Raw genomic sequence first — 18,766 nt, forward strand, 5'->3', positions numbered from 1 at the left:
GGACAACGCAGGAGCTTAGAAAGACTGGGCCAGAGAACAGCTTTGGGTGTAGCTGCAGAGGAGCTCCAGCTGCAGGAGACGTCAGAGGCCCCAAGCTCTTTTTGCCGGCCGAGGCACTCCTCTCTTGCTGTGAGGGGGGGGTGGATGTAGACGCTGATTTGGGAATGGCAGCGAAGAAGCTCGCAGGGGGGGGGGAGGGGCGTGTTATCAACCCTGAAGAGCTGCCTTATCAGCAACCGCGTCACGACGCGACTTCTGGACGGCGCCCCTCCAAGAAAGAGAAGAGTTTCGACCATCACAGTGCCTTTTCTTGCTGCTTTCTCAACCAGCAACATCTCCTTGCTTCCAAGTGGTCGTCCAGGAGCGAGACCAAGAGGTCAGCTTCTTTCCTGGAGCTGCAAAACGCGACCAATTGGCGCCGTTACCGCCCAATGCGACGACCCAGCCGAGCCTGAGCCCCATGGAGCAAGGTCGAGAAGATGGCGTCGGTCAAGTCTCTGGGGTTGCACCCGCCCTTGGGAATAGACGGGCAGCCAGTCGATGGGAAACACACCTGGGAAGTCATGACAGATGAGGATGGCGAAGATGAGCTGTTGACAGTCGGCAACTGTGTCATCTGGAAGAGGGGTGGTCTGTTCCGGAAGAGCTTCAACCTCGACATCGAGAAGGACGAGCCCATTCTCCAAGCCTTGCTAACCCGCTTCCCCACCACCGACACCGATAACAATGGCAACGCCTCCAACAACAAGAGCATGGGGCATACTAGAGATGGCAAGGGGAGGAGAGTCAGCCACCATGGAAACGGCAGTAGCAACGGTAGCACGGACAAGCCCACGCTGGCAAAGGCGCTGGTCGTGTTCCTCAAAACACAGGCACATATCTACTTCCTATCCGGCACGAGTCACATCGTTCACACGCCCTTCGAGGTCGAATCTGCCTGCGCTGCCCCTGTCGGTGTGATCATCCAGCGCAAACCCAAGACACAGAACCTCGCTCCCGTCAGCCTCAGATTTCCACGAGTGCCGCCGAGCTCATTCGTCTCCTCGTACCTGTCGCCTTCAAGCCAGCAGCCACAGAGCGTCACCACCTCCTTTTCAGTGGAGGGTCTGGGCCAACCAAAGGCACTGCCACTGCGCCTCAACACCACCATGGAGAACATGTTCGAGACTCCGCTGGAGACAAGTGACTCGCACTGGCCGAGGCTCGTCTGTCTGACGGATCCTCTGCTGGAGCTAGGGCTTGTCGTGAGTCACTCTCCATCGTCAGGCCTAGGCGACACGCGCAACAGTTCTGTGAAGTCCCCATTTCTCGACTTGGCGGAGGAGATCCTGCACATAGAGACGGTCCGGGGAAATTTGACCCTGGCCGTAACTGCCAATCGGGATGCCAATTTGTACACAGTCTGGCAGCTGGTCTATATCAAAAACGAGGACGTCTTCACGAAGCACCAGAAGAAACGCAAGGCTAAACCTGGCCGCAGAAGAAGCTCCATGCAACCCAGACTCAGCAGCGGCGCCACTACGCCCGTCGTGCCTTCATTTCGCGAGAGCTTGGGATCTCAAGCACAGCCTCCCGGCAAGAAAAGTCGCAAGAGCGAAAGACTCGAGAAGGCCAAGCCAGATGACATCGCCCTGGCTCTTGGCGAGGAGAATGAGGGGGACAAGATAAGGAGACAGTCTCGTAGGGTGAGCTCATTGCTTGCTCGTGCAGATCTGTCGGCGTCTCACGAGAGAACCACTTTCGCTGAGCAGACCATCCCTTCGTCTTACACAGAAAGCCGTCGCATGACGGGCGCGCGTGCACGCCAGAGCGGTGGTCCTGGCCCCTTGAACTTGAGTGCGGCTCACAGCATGAACAATCTCAGCCACCTCCTCGACACGCCCAGACCCGACGACCTCCTAGATGAGCTGGGAGCCTTCCATGATATGGGGCTTGACGACCATAGCTTTGACGGCCTCACGCGAGAAATTCTCTTCACCAAGATCCACAGCGTAGCCATGGACAATTCCAATGTCCGTTACTCATTGTCAAACCAACCTGCGCGAACCCAATCAAAGGTTTTCATCGTCGACGGGCCCCATTTCGCGATCGACGAGACTGGAAAGCGGGAGCTTCTCATCTGTATACAAGATGCTCTCGACAAGCGCTTGCAATTGCTTCCCCTCCGGATCGAATGCCAGCAGAAGCTCGAGACATCGGCCCATGACGGCGCCGAGGTGACCGAAGACCGTGTGATCACCAAGATTACCCCAGATGTGTTGAGGCGGGCCCATAATGTCGCTGACTCTTGCAAGGTATCTGACGGTGACCAGTCTATGATCCTGATATTGTCAGAGAACACGGCGGGTCAGAGAGAACTGAGCATCCAGGCGCCCTGGAGCGCAATGTCAACACTGGCGCTTCCCATGCTGTATGCTGATAATCTGGGAAGCTTGGATTACATAGGCACTCATGTCAATAGAGAGGTCAAAGGTCGCCGTTCCGTTGGTGCAAAGCTATCTGCCACTGATATTGTCAAGATTCGGCATTCTAGATCATCTGGAGTGGTGGACCTTGAAGACCACAATGGCAAAACTCATCGCATTCAGATCCAGCTTCAACCTAGGAGCCCACAGGTCCGCAAGGTGCTTCGAGTATGTCAGAGCGTATTGCCAACCGAATCTTCCGAAAAGCTGCTGGCTGGGTGGTGGCAAATTATGAAGTGGGCTGAGGACCAGAACATCGATACACCAGACCAAGAATGGTCCTGCCTAGTCATCGAGATTCTTAGCACATTCCTGTCACTTGCTGCTCCGGGCGTGAGCCTTGTCCCTGCACAGTCTACCCCTCGTCGACGAAGGTCTTTGGATCCATCTGCTGGAACGTGGGTGAAGATGAACACACTTGCAGCTCCAAATGCCTCGGCCTGTCCGCCGTGGATGCAATCTCATGCTTGGCGGTGGATGCTTGAAGAAGAGACTCCAAAATTGACACCGACACGAACAGACACGAGCCATGAGGACTTCTTGACATCTCATATCCGCCTCGCGAAGCTTTTCATGTCCTCCACTACTGGTCAAGCTGCGCTTGGGTCCGCCGGCTATCTTCCGACCGCCCCTAATCAAAGGCTCGACGACCGTGGCAAGGCTGCGTGGGGCATCGCGTACGGCCTGCATTTGCTGCTTGAGGAACAGAAGCTAGACGTTATGGTGCCAGAGTACTCCTCACTCGGTCAAGCAAGCATAAGGGTAATGCTTTGTCAAATATGCAGGTGGTTGGGATGGCATAAATTCGTTGCTCTGCATGAATTGGGCGTGCAGGTTGACATCAGTCCCAAAAACGACCACGGTAAGTGGACAGACTCAAATTCTTGCCATGCTTGTACTAAGAGTCCGCAGATCTGTCCACCTTGGGTCTACTAGGTCCACCACATCCGGTCGGCGTCTACGACTGGATCCAATCGCAACTTGCAGGTGACAAGAGCGTTGTGTTTCCAACACTAGCCGATGTCTACAGTTCTGTCACAGTCAGGAACGTCAGCGCAGAAAATGCGTATCGCAGATGGTCTTCTGTCATGCCACGTACTTTCATGTTCAAAAGGTTCCTGGCCTCACTCACGCCTACGACGTCGCATGTTGAGGTCGTGGAGCTGATGAACAGATGCGGCTTTACTATGGACGTGCTTGAAACGCTGCCCGCAGCCGTGCTGACCCCATTGAAGGACGCTATTTCCATGTGTCAGGCACGGCCGCCCTCTACCTGGCCCGAGGAGCTGTTAACACTTGTACACCGATCCGACATTGCCACTGTTCTCAAGCAGCATCACCCACAGCAAACCTCTGTCGTAAACGCGGCGCCCCCATCTCACACAGCCACCAGAGACTACAAGGCGATATGTGCGACGCTTGAACGTTCGGCCGGCTACGGCCACTTGCCTAATGAGTCCGCTGACCGCCAGGCAATAATCCATGCATTATTCCGTGAAGATCGACGTCTCATTGAGGCCGAAAATATGTTATCAACGAGGCATCACAGAGTTATTCAGTGTATTTCTGAGGCCGGTTGGAGCGAGTCAGAGTATTTAGAAAAGCAGAAAGAGCAGGTCACTGTCGTCGCAACCGGCACCCTAGCCATACCCGCAGGCCGTGGCCTCATGCAATTTGGTCTACGATTCCCCCTTCCAACAGAGAAATTTGATGTCATGGGCTTCAACCTCACTTGTCTAGTCAAGCCCACAAACATTCTTGTCAATGCTGACAAATCACTGTTCGTGGAAGAGAAGGTCAATTGGGCCTTTTTCCATCAAGGTGCCGCCTCTGGTCTACAGGTATCGCCGCAAGCTAAAGGGATCGACAACAACTGGATTATATACAACAAGCCGAGCGGGGAGCCTAGCAACCGCCATGCCGGATTCCTCCTCGCACTCGGTCTGAACGGGCATCTGAGGTCTATGGTCAAGTGGGTGGCCTTCAAGTACCTCACCACGAAGCACACAATGACGTCTATTGGCCTGCTTCTGGGACTCGCTGCCTCTTTCATGGGATCCACGGACAACCTCATTACCAGGGTTCTTACCGTTCACGTCACTCGTCTGCTGCCACCAGGAGCTGCCGAGCTCAATCTCTCGCATCTTACGCAGACAGCAGGACTCATGGGCATCGGCTTGGTGTACTGTCAGAGCCAGCATCGCCGTATGAGTGAGATCATGATGTCGGAAATAGAGCACGAGGGCGATGAAGACGAGGAGGACCCCTTACGGAATGAGGGGTACCGTCTCGCGGCTGGCTTCGCACTTGGGCTCATCAATCTGGGCAAGGGCACCGATCTTAGGGGCTTGCATGACATGCGGTTAACTGAGAAACTGCTCACGCTGGCGTCAGCCAGCAAGAAAGTTGAGCTTGTCAATGTCCTTGACCGCTCGGCACCCGGCGCTGTCGTCGCAATAACCCTGATCTTCATGAAGTCAGAGGATCACATTGTCGCACGCAAGGTCGACGTGCCCGATTCCGTCCTGCAGTTTACCTACGTCCGCCCCGACGTGCTTCTTCTGCGCACCTTGGCCAAGAATCTCATTATGTGGGGTCAAGTCGAGCCCACGGTGGAATGGATTAGGTCCAGCTTGCCCAAGGAGTACCGATGGCGTCACCTGCTACAAGGGCCTCGGTCTCTTCGCAGCAAAGACATGCCTTTTTACTCCATCCTGGCCGGTCTGCTGTTCTCCATGGGGCTGCGGTTCACTGGCTCCGGCAACACCCAAGTGCGCGACTTGCTAGTTAAGTACCTAGACAAGTTCAGGGACTTGGCAAAGCAGCCAGCCGAGTGCTACGATGCCCAGCTAGCGCGCAACAACGTTCAAATGTGCCAAGACATTGTCGCCTTGTCTGCCGCATGCGTCATGGCCGGCACTGGTGACCTTGAAGTCTTCAGGAGGCTGCGAGCGCTGCATGGGCGAGACGATCCGCAGACATCGTACGGCAGCCATCTAGCCGCGCATTTAGCCATTGGCGCATTATTCCTGGGAAGTGGCACAGTCACCTTCAGCACAAGCAACCTGGCCATCGCATCCCTTCTCGTTGCCTTTTACCCATTGTTTCCTTCTGGCATCCAAGATAACAGGGCTCATCTACAAGCCTTCCGACACTTCTGGGTCTTTGCGGCAGATTCGCGGTGCCTCGTTTCCAAAGACATCACCACGACCCAGCCTGTCAGTGTACCAGTCATCATCAAACTCAAGAGCCCGACACCTCCAGCAGCCAAACAGGCTTCTCCATCTAAGTCAAGACGCAAAGTTCGCCAGGCTCCATCGAAACAAAAGCAGGAACCGACAATAATCCGCAAATACACGCCCTGTCTACTTCCGCCACTCGAGGAGATCTCGTCCGTCCGCACCGATGCCACAGCCCAGGGGTACTGGGACCTAGAGCTCGATTTTGAGCACAAGCCGGAGCTGGTGGCTGAGTTTCAAAAGAACCAGTGCCTGCACCTGCGGCAGCGGCCACTGCATGAGAGCGTCTTTGGGGCGACGCTGCGGGCTCTTGGACGCGATGATCTCGTGGGAGGCAGCGACACTGCTGCAATCTCGGGTGGGGCCACGTCCTTGTCATCCGGGGGCAGAGACCCGCTCGAGTGGGTGTTCGACCAGCCCGCACTTGCCAGTCTCACTCACGCCGAGCGGGCGATGGTGCTTGACCGGCGCGGTGGCGAGGGCGGGAGCGAGGAGGCGGCTACGACGGAGGTTGATGCGCGGCTGGCGCTGGAGAGTGGGCTGGATGGGTGGAGCCGAGAGAATCTTGAGGGGCTGCGGCTATTGTTTGAGTGGTCTGAGGCGAGAAATGTGTCCGGAAGTAGTAAGCAGACTATTTCCAAAGGCAAAGACAAGGAGTCTGAGGGTGATATTAGTGGCGATGATAGTAACGAGAGCGGAGGGTGGTGGTTGAGGGATAGCGTGATTGAGATGTTGAAGGGCAAAGCATGGCTTGCTGCCTGTGAGGAGGGTGGCTGAGGGCACGATGAACACGGCCAGTATAAATAGGGATGCCACAAAAGTAAAACACAATTTAATTCAAAAAGTTCAAAACCAAGCTGAGACGTTGCCTGGTCGGGGTTAATACTCTGTTATCTGTGGTACCTAGTCAAAGACACAATTATGTCCTCTCGACACATCAGTCGTCGCGAATCGGACACAAGCTCTCATATGAGATTGATGCAAGATAATTATTGATATTTCCATGCCATTCCTGGCTACATAGTATGTACAAGAAATAGCCCTGTATAGTCTAGCATTCTATTTAAATGCAGACACCAGTTGATGATCCCCTCCAACTCCCTGTAAAGCAGTGGTATATCCCGTCCTCCCCAAAAAGTGACTCCGTTGGAAAGAACAGTCGAATATTATATAGCTCAGAGGCCTAGTGAGCATTCATAGCGGCGACATTTGTCCTCTTCAATCTCAAGTTCCGGTCGTATCTGAATTCTCGTGAGCCGGTGTATGCGGCGAAGGAGAGCTAATAGAGGTGGAGGTCAGCAATCAAAAGCCGGCACAGTCTTGTGGGTCCAGAGCAAGGGATGGACAGGGAGTGGGGCGGCTTACCATGCCGACTGGCAGGATCAGAATGGGGAGCACCTCGACTGGAGGGGACATGGGACTCTTTGCCAGTCTCTGGAGGAAACTGGGTGCCGAGCGGGCGGCTTGTTGAAACATGGCTGGTGTGGGACGCATGTTGGTCTAGGATATAATTTGTTTGAAACAAGACTTGTGAAGTGTGTCTTGACTCTCAATTGGTTCTGTCCCGAATGGCCTGAGAAGTGTATGTGTTTGGAGTGGTGATGCTGTGTGATGGTGAGACAGCCTTTGAGAATGAGGTGGCAAGCGGCATATCCTAGACCTAATATACATGCACTCGCCCGACACAACGCTCATCGTCACCCTCAAAATATCCTCAATCGAGGACCCTCATTCCGGTATTTCTCACAGCGTGGTTCGAAGGTGGTTTGCTTTCCACGATCAGGTGGGCGAGGATGGGGTGACGGCGCCCATTCAAGCCCAGCAGAAGCATCCCACCGTGGCGTGATGCGGATCCAACAAGCTGAAATGGGAGGACCCAGAGGAACCAAGTCGGGCTGGCCCTCGTCCAGCCCCCCACGGGCCGGGAAATGCAGGAAAGGGCCATTTTGCCCGATGGGTCGGGAATGGTTCGTCGGAACGCCTCGGGACCCACTTGTCATCTTCGCCTGACACCAATTTCCCCGGATCCTGCTCGCCTGTCACCAGATTGTCGGGACGGGACCTGCCACATATCATCCTTCTCCTTATTGGGAATATGTAAGAGAATCTGTCACCAGCTGCAACCAGCTGTCGCCAGCTGTCTGTGACGATGGCTCATTTGACGTTGCAGGACATGAGAATATGAATGACAGGGTGGAGCATGTTCTAACTCGACATGTCCAGTATGAAAGCATCGAACAGGCCTAGTCATCACACGTACAATGGGCAAGCTTGCGAAGCAGGCTGATCCAGCCACGGGCCTCGCGCGTTGAAAAGTCTCGCGCGCAGAGCGGCCGCCGCCTTCCTCCCATCATGGTACTATCGGGTCGCCGCTCTCAGATTTGAGTGTGACTGCCAGTTCGAAGACGGCGATGACATGGATTCTTATGAACACGAGTCAGAGAGATCTTACGACGGGTCTGATGCCGACTACTACCACGACTTGAAGGAAGAGCGCGAGGAGAGGAAGCGCGAGAAGTTGCAGGAGCGGGTAGAGAAAGAGCGAGAGCAAGGATTTGAGAGAACCAAGGAAGAGCAGGTTTGTGCCGCATATAAATCTCTCAGGAAGATTAGGAAGGAACATAAGACTATTCCTGTTGGACCATTTGCGGGCCACGGGTTTAAGCTGTTCTGCAGCGATCATGTCAACCATTTTCACTCCGATCTCTATGCGATCAAACGAGTCGACATTTACCTCGTAGACGACATGTACGACGTCCTGAATGATTTCTATTGGGACAGGCAGAAGCCTAGTGGTGGAACTGGCGTATTATATGGAGATGTGTACCTTAATGCGGAAGCGAATTGCAACCTTGGGCCATTCCGCCCTCCAAAACGCGCGAGCCGGAAATCTGTCAAGGTCAAGAGCCACGACGGCAAGTATGAGCTGTCGTTCAAGCTCATCGGCAACGGCTACTTGAAGCTCAGGGTCTCTCGCGAGATGGTGTTCATGGGGCTATACGGTAGAACCCCTTCTACGGCTCCGCCGCCCACTGCTCCAGAATTGTTCAAATTTGTCGGCATCTGGCGCGATCCGGAGGAGAAGGCGGAACGGCAGGAGAGGATGGCGAAAATGCGCCACTCATCACCCCGCGAACCTTGGTTTGAGACGAGCCATCCCATGGAGGCTTGGAATTCGGGATGGTAGCTACTCAGGCTCGTTCCCTGGGGTTTTGGCGGAGCCTCCATTAATACAGTCCTATGTATACAAGCATGATACCACGGATGTACCCGCGGCCTAGAGTTACCCACGAACAAGTACCGGTATTCATACCCATCCACGCCGGTCTCCTCCCAGATCCCAGGCCTCCCGGCCACCGTGGTCTTGTTTATGCCCGGCTTCATGCCGGTTGCCTTGTTTCCACAGCCTGCGTGCCGGACGAACCACGAGCTTGCAAATTTCGAGCCTTGCCACCTCCTCGCCGTTCTCCCTGATGTCAAAATTTCTATGTCAGGTCGCGAGTTATCGACATTCAGCAGCTATTGATTTATTTTGAGCTTGGGACGGGAGAAGGGTAGAACTGGAAGAATATCTATTACTAGAGCAGCTCGGACATGCAGTCGAGTTCTCGGATTGGTGATATCTGCTGTGGAAATTAGGTTCAAGTGGAAGTCCACTTGAAAAGCCTCCATCCAAGCCCTAGGACGGGCGGACTTAAGCCAGGGGGATCTGTTTCGTGGGCTCAGCAAAGAAGGCCAGATGATATGGATCCCACATTCTGCTCGCGTACTCACTCCACGCATAGGACATTTACCGCCGCTTCTGAGGTTTACTCGATCAAGGAATACGAGATCATGCTAATTGACAGCCCATGCTAATCGGCAGCCAAGCCCGCCCAGCCTCTCATGCCCCGATTCGGCATTCCTCTTTCCACATGTCCACCAAATCGTCTCGATTCTCTTTCGCGATATTCTCATCACCCTCGTAAACCATCAGAAATAAGGAAGCCGATTGATGCTCGGACAACTTTCGCAGTACTCTTCTCCGCTCCTCCTTCTCTAGGCCGTTGCGGTGCTTCTCGAAGAACAACTTGATCGCCTTCGTTACACTATCCCCGACATCGAGATCCAAATTCGAATTCGAGATTGTCTCGGTCTTACACGCATCGATCATCTTCTCGCTCAAGCTCGAAAAATTCGTGCCACCGTCCCCTCCACTTTCCTCACCCTTGCCCTTGTTATTACATGCGCGAGACTTCTTCGTCCGCAAAGCCACCAGGTCGCCGCACACCGTCTCTGTCAGGTCTGAACTAACGGGTCCGTCAACTGTATGGTTCAACCGATCCGGTGACCTCTCTTTTGAGCTACTGTGTGCTTTCTGCAACGGCGCAACATCATCGTTGACCTGCTCTCTCGGATTGTCCACCCCACAGGTGCCCTCACCCGCGCCGTTGCCCAGTGCCTCTACTTCAGGCAGCGTCTTCTCGCTTTTTCGGGACTTGGCAAAGACCACCGCACCGTTAGGAGGTATCGGCTCCCTCGGATCCGATGCTTCAGCGATTCTACTGGTAATTATTGGCGGTTTCTTGTGCAGTTTCTGTCGGCTGTTGTCTGGCTCGATGTAGAGACTTTGTGGTTGCTTGATACACTTCTCCACGTCCAACTTACCATGGACACACGGCTGGAAGGTACAGTCAATACTGAAGTTCCACACAATCCCGGGGGCCAAACCAGGCTTCTCAGCTCCACCAAAAGCCTCTCTAGCCTTCACACATGGTACAGTGGTGACCAAGTAAAGGCTCTCGAGACCTCCAGGGACAGGGCACCAGTTTGCACACACATCCTGTGGTTTTTGAGGCTTAATCAGCTCGCCTATCCCATGGCCGAAGAGAACGCGCACCGTCTTCATTAGAGGGGCCCAAGGTGGCATCCCGGCGTTTCCCATCCAAACTTCCAGCCTGGGCGACTCATCCAAAGGCGTCGACTCTACCAAGTTGAGCCAGTCCCAGCCCAGGATACTGTTTCCTACTCTTCCCATTGGGACCGTTATGTCAGACAGCTGGTGACTGTCCCTGCCGCCGGGACCCTTGTGCATGAAGCGGCCGTATATCCTCATAACCATGTCGCTGACATTCAGATCTTTATCATCCGATCCCCTCTTTTTGTATAACACCCTTGTGGAATACTCCTCGTCATTGAGGATAATTTTGGCCTGCTCACCGCCATCCGCGCCAGCCTTTGCATATTTGATGTCCTCCAATCCGGTCTTGAAAGCCCAGTAGTTGTATAAGTCGAGAAACATCGACAGTTGAGACACCATCCATGCCTTCTCTCTCCCCTTCTCGGTTTCAAACAGAATCACCGGCTTCTTGCTTATGCATTCCGCTAGCAGCGAGAAATTCTTGACGGCCTCGTCCTTGCGCGAGTCGACAAGCCCCTTTCTCTTCTTCACAGCAAATGGGATTGAAATGCTTGCAGGTTTGAAGCCGAGGCCAAGTGTTATGTTACCCAGCGTTAGTTGCTTCGGATGTCTCTCGTCGCGCGCTTTACTATGACGGAACAGCTTATACTGCTGTTTGCGTTCATCTGTGCCGAGATAGACATGGGCGTCGTCGCAATAACCTAAGACGGCAATCGCAGATTGCAAAGTGTCCAGTGAAACATCTGCAAGCCATTTCGGTCCACCATGGAGCTCAGGCGGAAGACCTTGGTGGTTTTCTTCGTGTGGTTCCTTCTTTACCAAGTGCCACTGGACGATAGGGGTATTTCCTTCCTTGAAGTAGGCCGTAGGATAAAGTCTCCAGGCGATGCCGTCGAGATAAATTCCACTGGACTCACCATCGTCGCTCTTGAAGTTGACGTCGTATAGTATATCTGCCATCTCCAACATACCATTGACAGATATTTGCAGACCGTTGGTATAAGGAATCTTTGGAACAGAAAACCCGCAGGCAATAACGGTGCTGGGGAATAACGGTGCCCAACATGCGCCCCGTCCTCGTTGATCGAAAGACTGAAGAGCTTCAGCAAAAATCGAAAACCCTAGCTGTGGCCCGTCCTCTGAAGATATATCCTCAAAGGCTACAGTTGAGCAGCAGAGTTCTCCAGCTCGAGGCAATCGAAAAGTGGCAGTGACCCAGGACAACAATTCAGCTAAGATTGTAAGCTCTTTGGTTGTGCCCCTATATCTGAGAATCGAGCATTCGCTGCGACGTTGCGTTTCGAAGAAAAGTTGGAGATTGATACCTAGTGTACTCTCATCATTGTAATCCTCTTCCTCTATATCACTGTCACCAAAGTCTTCGTCGTCGTCGTGTGTTGGTAGGTCGTTTTTTACTTGTGACCATATACTCCCATCAGTCTCCTCCTCATCTTCTGAATCACTGCCACCAAGATCTTCGCCATCATAGTGTATTAGTAGGTGGTTTCTTACTAATGACCGGGTTGCCTTGGTACTAGACGCCGCAGTTATGAGGTCTCGTGCTCACCTTGTTGACCAGCCCCTACCTTGCGCGTGAAGCCTTCCGTGCGCCGCAACAGCTGGAGAAATGCGCTACCGATTGTAGGCCATCTGTGTTCAACATATTCAAGACATGATGTGGCCCAAAAATGTGAGGAATCGCCGGAGATGGTAAGAACGGGGCCAAGATTGTAATCACCATCCAATTCGTCTTGAATGCAGCGTTGCAGCTCCCAAGAAACCTCGAAAGTTGTGTCAACCAATATATTATCGGGAGTCCATACAAATTTGCTTTGTATTGCCTCTTCTATTGTTGTGGCGATTTGATCACTTTGACCGGCTTTCGAATCTGTCGAGAGGGTGCACTTCATCAACATACCTTCATGTGAAAGTAGAATAAAGCTTTAGATACAAATGATTGTCCAGAAGTGATGTGGGAGAGGTACTTACGTGATACTTGGTCGCTTGGACTTGAAGGCATTTCTTCCTCGCCTTGGGCGCTGACTCTGAGGCTACTACCAAGCAGAGGCTTGAACTGAGAATTGAAGGCTTTTGCCTTCAGTCGTTTCATGCAAGGCAAGACCAAAGTAGACCTGGCTTCCTTAAGGTATGTCCTGGTGACACGTGAAATCTCATGGGCTATGTCTGCCTCGCCAGTAAACTCATACTTATTTCCGTCGACGTTGACACTTTTGTCCACGTTGAATCGAAAGGCCACCCCTTGTTGGAAAAGCTGGGCATGGTTCTTTTGAAATCCATTGGATATCTCATCGGTCTCTTTTTCGAGCGCCTTTTGTAATTCAATCCAACTAGTCGCATTTTCAGAAAGGTTCAAGGGTGTTGGTGTTGGTAGGCTTTGTTGAGAGCCCGTCCCGATCGAGACTAGGCATTGGAGGTGGTCCTCTAGTTTCCAATCCACCTGGTCCTTTCCGAAGAGATTGGTTGCTTCGATCCAAAGGTAGTTTATGGGGTTCACCGCTTTGTTGGCACCAAAGAGTGTCATGTCGTCGAATCTGGAATCCGTCGCTGATGTCGCCGCTGTTGTCGCCTGAGCAGCCTCCCATATCTTGGCATTATAGTCGTTGTCCCGATAATATGAATAGTAGCTCGACATGATGACAGTTCCCCAAGTTCGAATGCTTGTAGTACATACGAATCTGTAATTCTCGATATTTAGATTATGCGGTTTAGATAACCGACCGTTGTAGACTCACGTCTTGCACCCCGTATCGCACCCGCTCTTGCAGAAGAGCTCGTCCGGCTCCATCGTATGCTTGAATATGAAACGTTTGAAATCCTCCTTCAAATCAAAGTGGATAAACCCGTTATGCACGTTCCACTTGCGACTGATGTATAGATAGGCCTCAATACATTCGTGGACGGTCATCTTCATCCTGCCAAGCATGATCGCAATCAAGCCTCCGGTAGATGTCCCTCCGATCATATCGAAGACGTCGCATGGTTTGGGTGGATCGTATGGATCCAGCGATTTCATAAGGTCCAGGAGGATGAAGAGTGATGACAGGCCCCGAATACCTCCGCCATCCAGGGACAGCAGACAGAGTTTCTTAGCCATTGGCTCAGAACCGCCAGTCGCTCGCAGCGACTTAGAAGTAGGTTCCATGAGTTGTTCAATTAAAGACTAGAGATGGATATTGAAGCTGACAATTATGTGTACAGTGGATGAGCACCCTTGAGGCCAGCGGCGAGCCTTCAATGCAGAAGCCAGAGGGGTAACATTTCCAAGAGCCAGCGGATTCTCCAGCCTTTAAAACTTCTCAGAAAGTGCCAACAACCAATCGCTCTCCACACCCATAGTCGGCCCCACGAACTGATCTCGGAACCCTTTAACGCCTTCTCAATTAGCTCGGCCATTCAGCTCGGAGTACGTACCGCAGGTTGGACGACTGTGGTTGAACAAGGCATCCATCTCACTCATTCGTGCAGGGGACGATTGGTTGCATGCATAGGTTTAAGGCAGGCTGTGCCGGGAAATCTGTCTGACCAGGTTCCAGACTGACCGATTAGCTGCGTACAGGCATAGAGACTAGGCAAAAATGGGTACTCGGTGTAAGCTGTATTGATAGACTCAGTAAGCTCAGATTCTTGAATAATTCTGATGTCCTCGAATCTATATGGAGCTTATTCACATTTTTTGTATGGAGTCTTCGTGTTCTTTAAGGTGTTCTATCTAAGCCACACCAACAGTACTTGCGATGTCTGCATGAATTGATAAGGCTGAGTCGCCGACGAGGATTTATAATCTAGCTTATATATTTCACTGCAACATGTTTAGCGCTTATCTACGGCTGTGTTAATGCCGACTGCCGAGAAACTCCCTTCTGCCGGACGGTCCAGGGTCAGGGTTGGTTGGTGTTGAATAACCGACTGACCGTAACCCCGCCGTATCAAGCTCCGACGCGTAGGGGGGAAATGGGATGGGTGTGTATTGCCATGTGAGTTCTAGACTTGGACCACATGGCATGAGCATATATATTTATCTACATACACTCATCCACATATACATTTGCATACGCAATGAGCTCCAATCGACCCTTCACATGTTCTGTCTGCTCACAAACGTTTACCAGGAATGTATGTAGCCCACAAGCAGCCATATGTCGCATCTCCTACGTTGTGCGTAGTTTAATAACTCGCTGACTGAAATGGCCCAATCAAGGAGAACCTGGAACGACATGGACGCTCAAGTATGCTCCAAGAACCACACACTTCATTCCTAATCCCTGCCTCCTGTCTCAATCCTTGTTATTTTGGTCTATCGTAACTTGCTGACCACAGCTAGAACATGGACTCGGCACACATCGACCTTTTCAATGCCTGCTCTGTCAGGCGAGGTTCTCAAGGAGGGATGTGTGCAAGCGACACGTAGAGCGATGTCGAAGCGGAGGTAGCCATCGTGTAGCAGCAAAGAGACAGCCACAGTCACAGCCTGACGGCCATAACCAAGACCATGACCGTGGTGTTGAGTCACCACCACACCCAGAACTTTCACGCTCAGCCCACCTCGATACCGCCTCGTCGCCGCCAGACCCAGATCAAAATTTAAACCCCCATGTTGTCCTTGGAAGCCCCATCACCGTCCCCGTCGAGGGCCAGCCATCTTCATCCAGTCCATTGGACATTCGCTCAAGACCAGCTTTGTCTCAAGCCTCCCCTGCCAGCAGTCAGGCCAAGACTGTGTACGTCGCTATCGCCCCACCAACCCTTGTCTCCTCGTTTACCTGCTCGTTGGCAACTAGTATTCTTGCTAACCGGCAACGCTGCTATTTTAGAGTTCCATCAGGGGACATAGAAGCTCATATCGCCGCCTATTTTGAATATTTCCACCCCTCCTTCCCACTACTTCACCGACCAACCTTTGGCAACGACACTCCAGAGCTGCTGAGAAACATAATCACCGCCATCGGCTGCCTCTACACGGCTCGAACTCTGCCTGAGGAAGGTGCACTGTCATGTATTCGGCTGAGCCAAAGTCTGTGGGACACAGGACGTCGAAGACTCGCTCGCCTCGTATGTTGTTACATGTGGCTCCTGGAATCACCTATTTCCAACCCTCAGATCAAACCCTACTGACTGCTATGTTTACTATAGGTGGGCTCAGACTGGAAGGAGCTACGGAGGATATGGACCATGCAGGCTTGGTTGCTGCACATTATCTACGGCGCCTTCATGGGCGGTGCTTCTCAATACAAAGAGGCCAAGAAGATGCTACGCACTGGTGTAGACGTAAGACAAGCCTTATTTATTACGTCTTGCTTGCTCACATTCATGCTATGCTCATGCTTATGTTTCTGCGCTGAAATAAACCCCCGTGTAGGCTGCCCAAGACCTCGGATTACTCCGACAAGCCGTAGCTACTTCTGCGTCCCAGTCCTGGATCAGGTCCTACGATGCGCCACCATTCGAGGGAAATGATGTGGATACACTCCAGGGCCTGTGGATGTTGTACGTCGATGAGGAGTCGATGAAGCTATCTATGTACACGCTTCTCTTCCTCGACTTCCACATATCAGCCCCCTGCAACGTCCGCATGATGACCTCGTCACTCGACCTTGACTGGGAACTCCCCTTCTCCATTGCCCTGTGGGAAGCAGACACAGCAGCGACCTGGTCGGAGATTCTCGGCCAGGAGCCGCGCATCCAGGCCTTGCTGGGATCAGACGAGACGGCCGGCCCTCCTTGACCCAATACGAGGTCGCTGGCCCTCGCAACGCAGTCGCTGATGTCGGGCTCACCAAGTCCACAGCTTATGATGGCCTTAGCAGCATCTCCCATGGCAACTCTTTTCGTGCTGACCAACATCGACGCCTTCGTCAGAGATTTTACACGCTGCTACTACCAGATGCCACCAGCCCTCCAGGACCCTTCAGCCTTCCACATCTTCACACAGTCGCAGAATCGGCAGGTCATAGCAGCCCTGCGACACGTTTCCCGAGCAGTCGCAGGACGGGACCAAGTTCAAGGCGATGGTTCAGACACATACCGACCGATTTGGCGGGCGATCGAGTGCATAGGCCTAGCCGTCAAGATCGCCCTCTACAAGCCCGACGACCTTCTGATCGGCGGCATCGTCGACAGCAGCGTCGTCGCCGGCCTAGCAACGGCGACACACCTAACACTAGGCCGCTACGCCGGCACCAGACGCTCGCTCGAGTCCCTGCTACAGCACAACTCAGGCGACGATGCCGTCATCATGATCCTCGACGAGGCCATGGCCCTGCTGTCCGCCATCCTGTCCAGCAACCGGCAAGACGCCCGGCGCGAGCCGCCATGGGCCACCATGGCCTCTTACAGGGTCGTCCTGGCTATCTGGCGGTCGCTCAGGTGGGCAGCCTCGGAGATGCGCGCGCGCGCAGCTGGGTCGCAGGCGCAGGCTCGCAGGAGGTTCGAGGCTCCTACCGTGATCTTTCATGCTATCATGGACGTCGCAATGGAGGAGACAGCACTGCCCGGCCAGCAGGATGGCGGTCGCGAGGCGGGTTTGGAAGGGCTGGACGCTCTGATGGCTGCTTCTCCGGAACTGGGCGAGGCGTGCTTCACGAAAGCTGTGCTGGGGTTCTGGAAGAAGAGGAGAGTCTGGCCCATCGGTACCTCCATGGCTACTGTTCTCGAGGAGATTATTTCCGACGAGTATCCTGATTTAGTAGATAGCACTGTTGCCGCCTGGTGGAGTGGGCCAGCATCAAGTTTGAGCTGAGATATGACTATAGATATCAGGCGCTTCACAGCAAACTGCAAAGCCACCTGCTGTGCCGCCAACTGCAAATTCGGCCCCGCCGAATCCAGAGTCCTCTTCCTCTTCTCCTCCCCCCCCCCCCCCCAACTCCCGACCATCCACCTCATCCTCTTCTTCCCAATGTCCGTCTTCGTCTTCGTCTTGCTCCCGACCGTCCTCATCATCTTCATCCAAGACAAATAGGAAAGCCCCCCACATGGATCCTTTCGCAACCGTCCCACCTCCCTGTGCCGCGGCGGTGAAATCGGCCCAGGACGTATACAACAAGCTCAAGAACGCGTCTCCCGCCCTTGCCAAGGACTTTGATACCAAGTACGACGCCTGGAGGAAGACATGGTTCAGCAACAGTGATCCACCAGATTCGGACACCCGAGCTAGCGGGCCTGAGTTTGCTGCTCTTGTTGCGCTCGGGCCAAAGATCATGCCATTTGTGGTATACAGGTTAACCAGGGGAAATGACTTTATGGCTGTTGTCCTCTGTATGGTAAACAAACCTATGGAACCTCGAAACGATATTGACTTAGCAAGCCGCTGACATGTTGCTGATAGATAACAAGCTTGAGACGGATATATGCTACAAGCTGGACCCTAAGGACATCCTAAATTATAAGGTCTTACAGCACCATGCCAATCTCTAAGTAGTATTTTGACTATCAAAGCACATATTAAAATGCCTGATCTATGCTAAACATGAGAAATTTCCGAATAGCTTGCCGCCAACGACATCATTAACATGGGCCTAGAGCGCAACACAGACATCCGAGACGCCCTGGACCGCTGGGCCGAGCTCAGGGACCAGCGTCAAAAGTACAGCAGCTCGTTCCACTTCTGTGACGGCGAGGGATACTGGGCTCTGGCCGCCATGGGCCCGAGCATTATTGCCCAGGTAATGCTTGAGTACTACGAAGACCAGTACGGCTGGTGGCACGAGCTGCTGCACGAGCTCGTCCACGGCCGGGTCTCGGGGGCGGGTGTCTTCTTCAAGGACGTCCTGTTTGAGGAGTGGAAGGATTGGTTTGAGCACAAGGACCACCGGGATGCGCCGCAGGGGGCGGACAAGCGGGCTCGGAGGGGGCATGGCCCGACTGATCGGTAATGGGACTCACTGCGTGAGTACTCCCAGAGGAACTGGTCTTTGTTTTTATCGTCATCTGTTTTGTCGTTATGTGTTTTATCGTTATTTGTTTTAAACTTCATATTGTTATCGTAACTCGTCATTGCAGAGCTCTCTATGGCTTACAACATTATCCCGCAGGAAATTATGCAATGGGAACTTATTCCACAAAAGGTTATCAGCCCCATAACCTGACTGGAAAGGACTTTTTGTTGCGCTCATCAGCCTTTGGTAATTTTTAGAATCACACTG

The 18,766-nt window shown here is 53.1% G+C and overlaps 6 protein-coding genes across 6 annotated transcripts; 4 read left to right on the top strand and 2 right to left on the bottom strand.

The window, feature by feature from the left end:
* Nucleotides 1-479: 479 nt before the first annotated feature.
* On the top strand, nt 480-6,481 carry J7T55_000262 (uncharacterized protein; the record flags this gene model as incomplete). Its single annotated transcript, XM_053132362.1, has 3 exons — nt 480-3,227; nt 3,300-3,327; nt 3,378-6,481. The coding sequence occupies 3 exons, from the start codon at nt 480-482 to the stop codon at nt 6,479-6,481; spliced, it is 5,880 nt and encodes a 1,959-aa protein (XP_052989500.1).
* Nucleotides 6,482-6,887: 406 nt separating this feature from the next.
* Nucleotides 6,888-7,180, bottom strand: J7T55_000263 (uncharacterized protein; the record flags this gene model as incomplete). The annotated part of the gene is made up of 2 exons (XM_053132363.1): nt 6,888-6,983; nt 7,070-7,180. 2 exons carry the CDS (start codon nt 7,178-7,180, stop codon nt 6,888-6,890), a joined length of 207 nt encoding a protein of 68 aa, XP_052989501.1.
* A 748-nt stretch (nt 7,181-7,928) lies between these two features.
* Nucleotides 7,929-8,891, top strand: J7T55_000264 (uncharacterized protein; the record flags this gene model as incomplete). The annotated part of the gene is made up of 2 exons (XM_053132365.1): nt 7,929-7,960; nt 8,033-8,891. 2 exons carry the CDS (start codon nt 7,929-7,931, stop codon nt 8,889-8,891), a joined length of 891 nt encoding a protein of 296 aa, XP_052989502.1.
* A 696-nt stretch (nt 8,892-9,587) lies between these two features.
* On the bottom strand, nt 9,588-13,719 carry J7T55_000265 (serine/threonine protein kinase; the record flags this gene model as incomplete). The annotated part of the gene is made up of 5 exons (XM_053132366.1): nt 9,588-11,764; nt 11,939-12,079; nt 12,172-12,450; nt 12,594-13,300; nt 13,358-13,719. 5 exons carry the CDS (start codon nt 13,717-13,719, stop codon nt 9,588-9,590), a joined length of 3,666 nt encoding a protein of 1,221 aa, XP_052989503.1.
* A 1,120-nt stretch (nt 13,720-14,839) lies between these two features.
* J7T55_000266 (uncharacterized protein) lies at nt 14,840-16,347 on the top strand (the record flags this gene model as incomplete). The annotated part of the gene is made up of 5 exons (XM_053132367.1): nt 14,840-14,851; nt 15,093-15,343; nt 15,437-15,674; nt 15,756-15,890; nt 15,982-16,347. 5 exons carry the CDS (start codon nt 14,840-14,842, stop codon nt 16,345-16,347), a joined length of 1,002 nt encoding a protein of 333 aa, XP_052989504.1.
* A 69-nt stretch (nt 16,348-16,416) lies between these two features.
* On the top strand, nt 16,417-18,496 carry J7T55_000267 (uncharacterized protein; the record flags this gene model as incomplete). The annotated part of the gene is made up of 4 exons (XM_053132368.1): nt 16,417-17,294; nt 17,382-17,522; nt 17,584-17,884; nt 18,110-18,496. 4 exons carry the CDS (start codon nt 16,417-16,419, stop codon nt 18,494-18,496), a joined length of 1,707 nt encoding a protein of 568 aa, XP_052989505.1.
* Between the last annotated feature and the right edge of the window lie 270 nt (nt 18,497-18,766).

Source organism: Diaporthe amygdali (genome assembly GCF_026229845.1).
Source record: "Diaporthe amygdali strain CAA958 chromosome Unknown NODE_31_length_594919_cov_65_084759, whole genome shotgun sequence".
In the NCBI taxonomy this organism is placed as follows: Eukaryota; Fungi; Ascomycota; class Sordariomycetes; order Diaporthales; family Diaporthaceae; genus Diaporthe; species Diaporthe amygdali.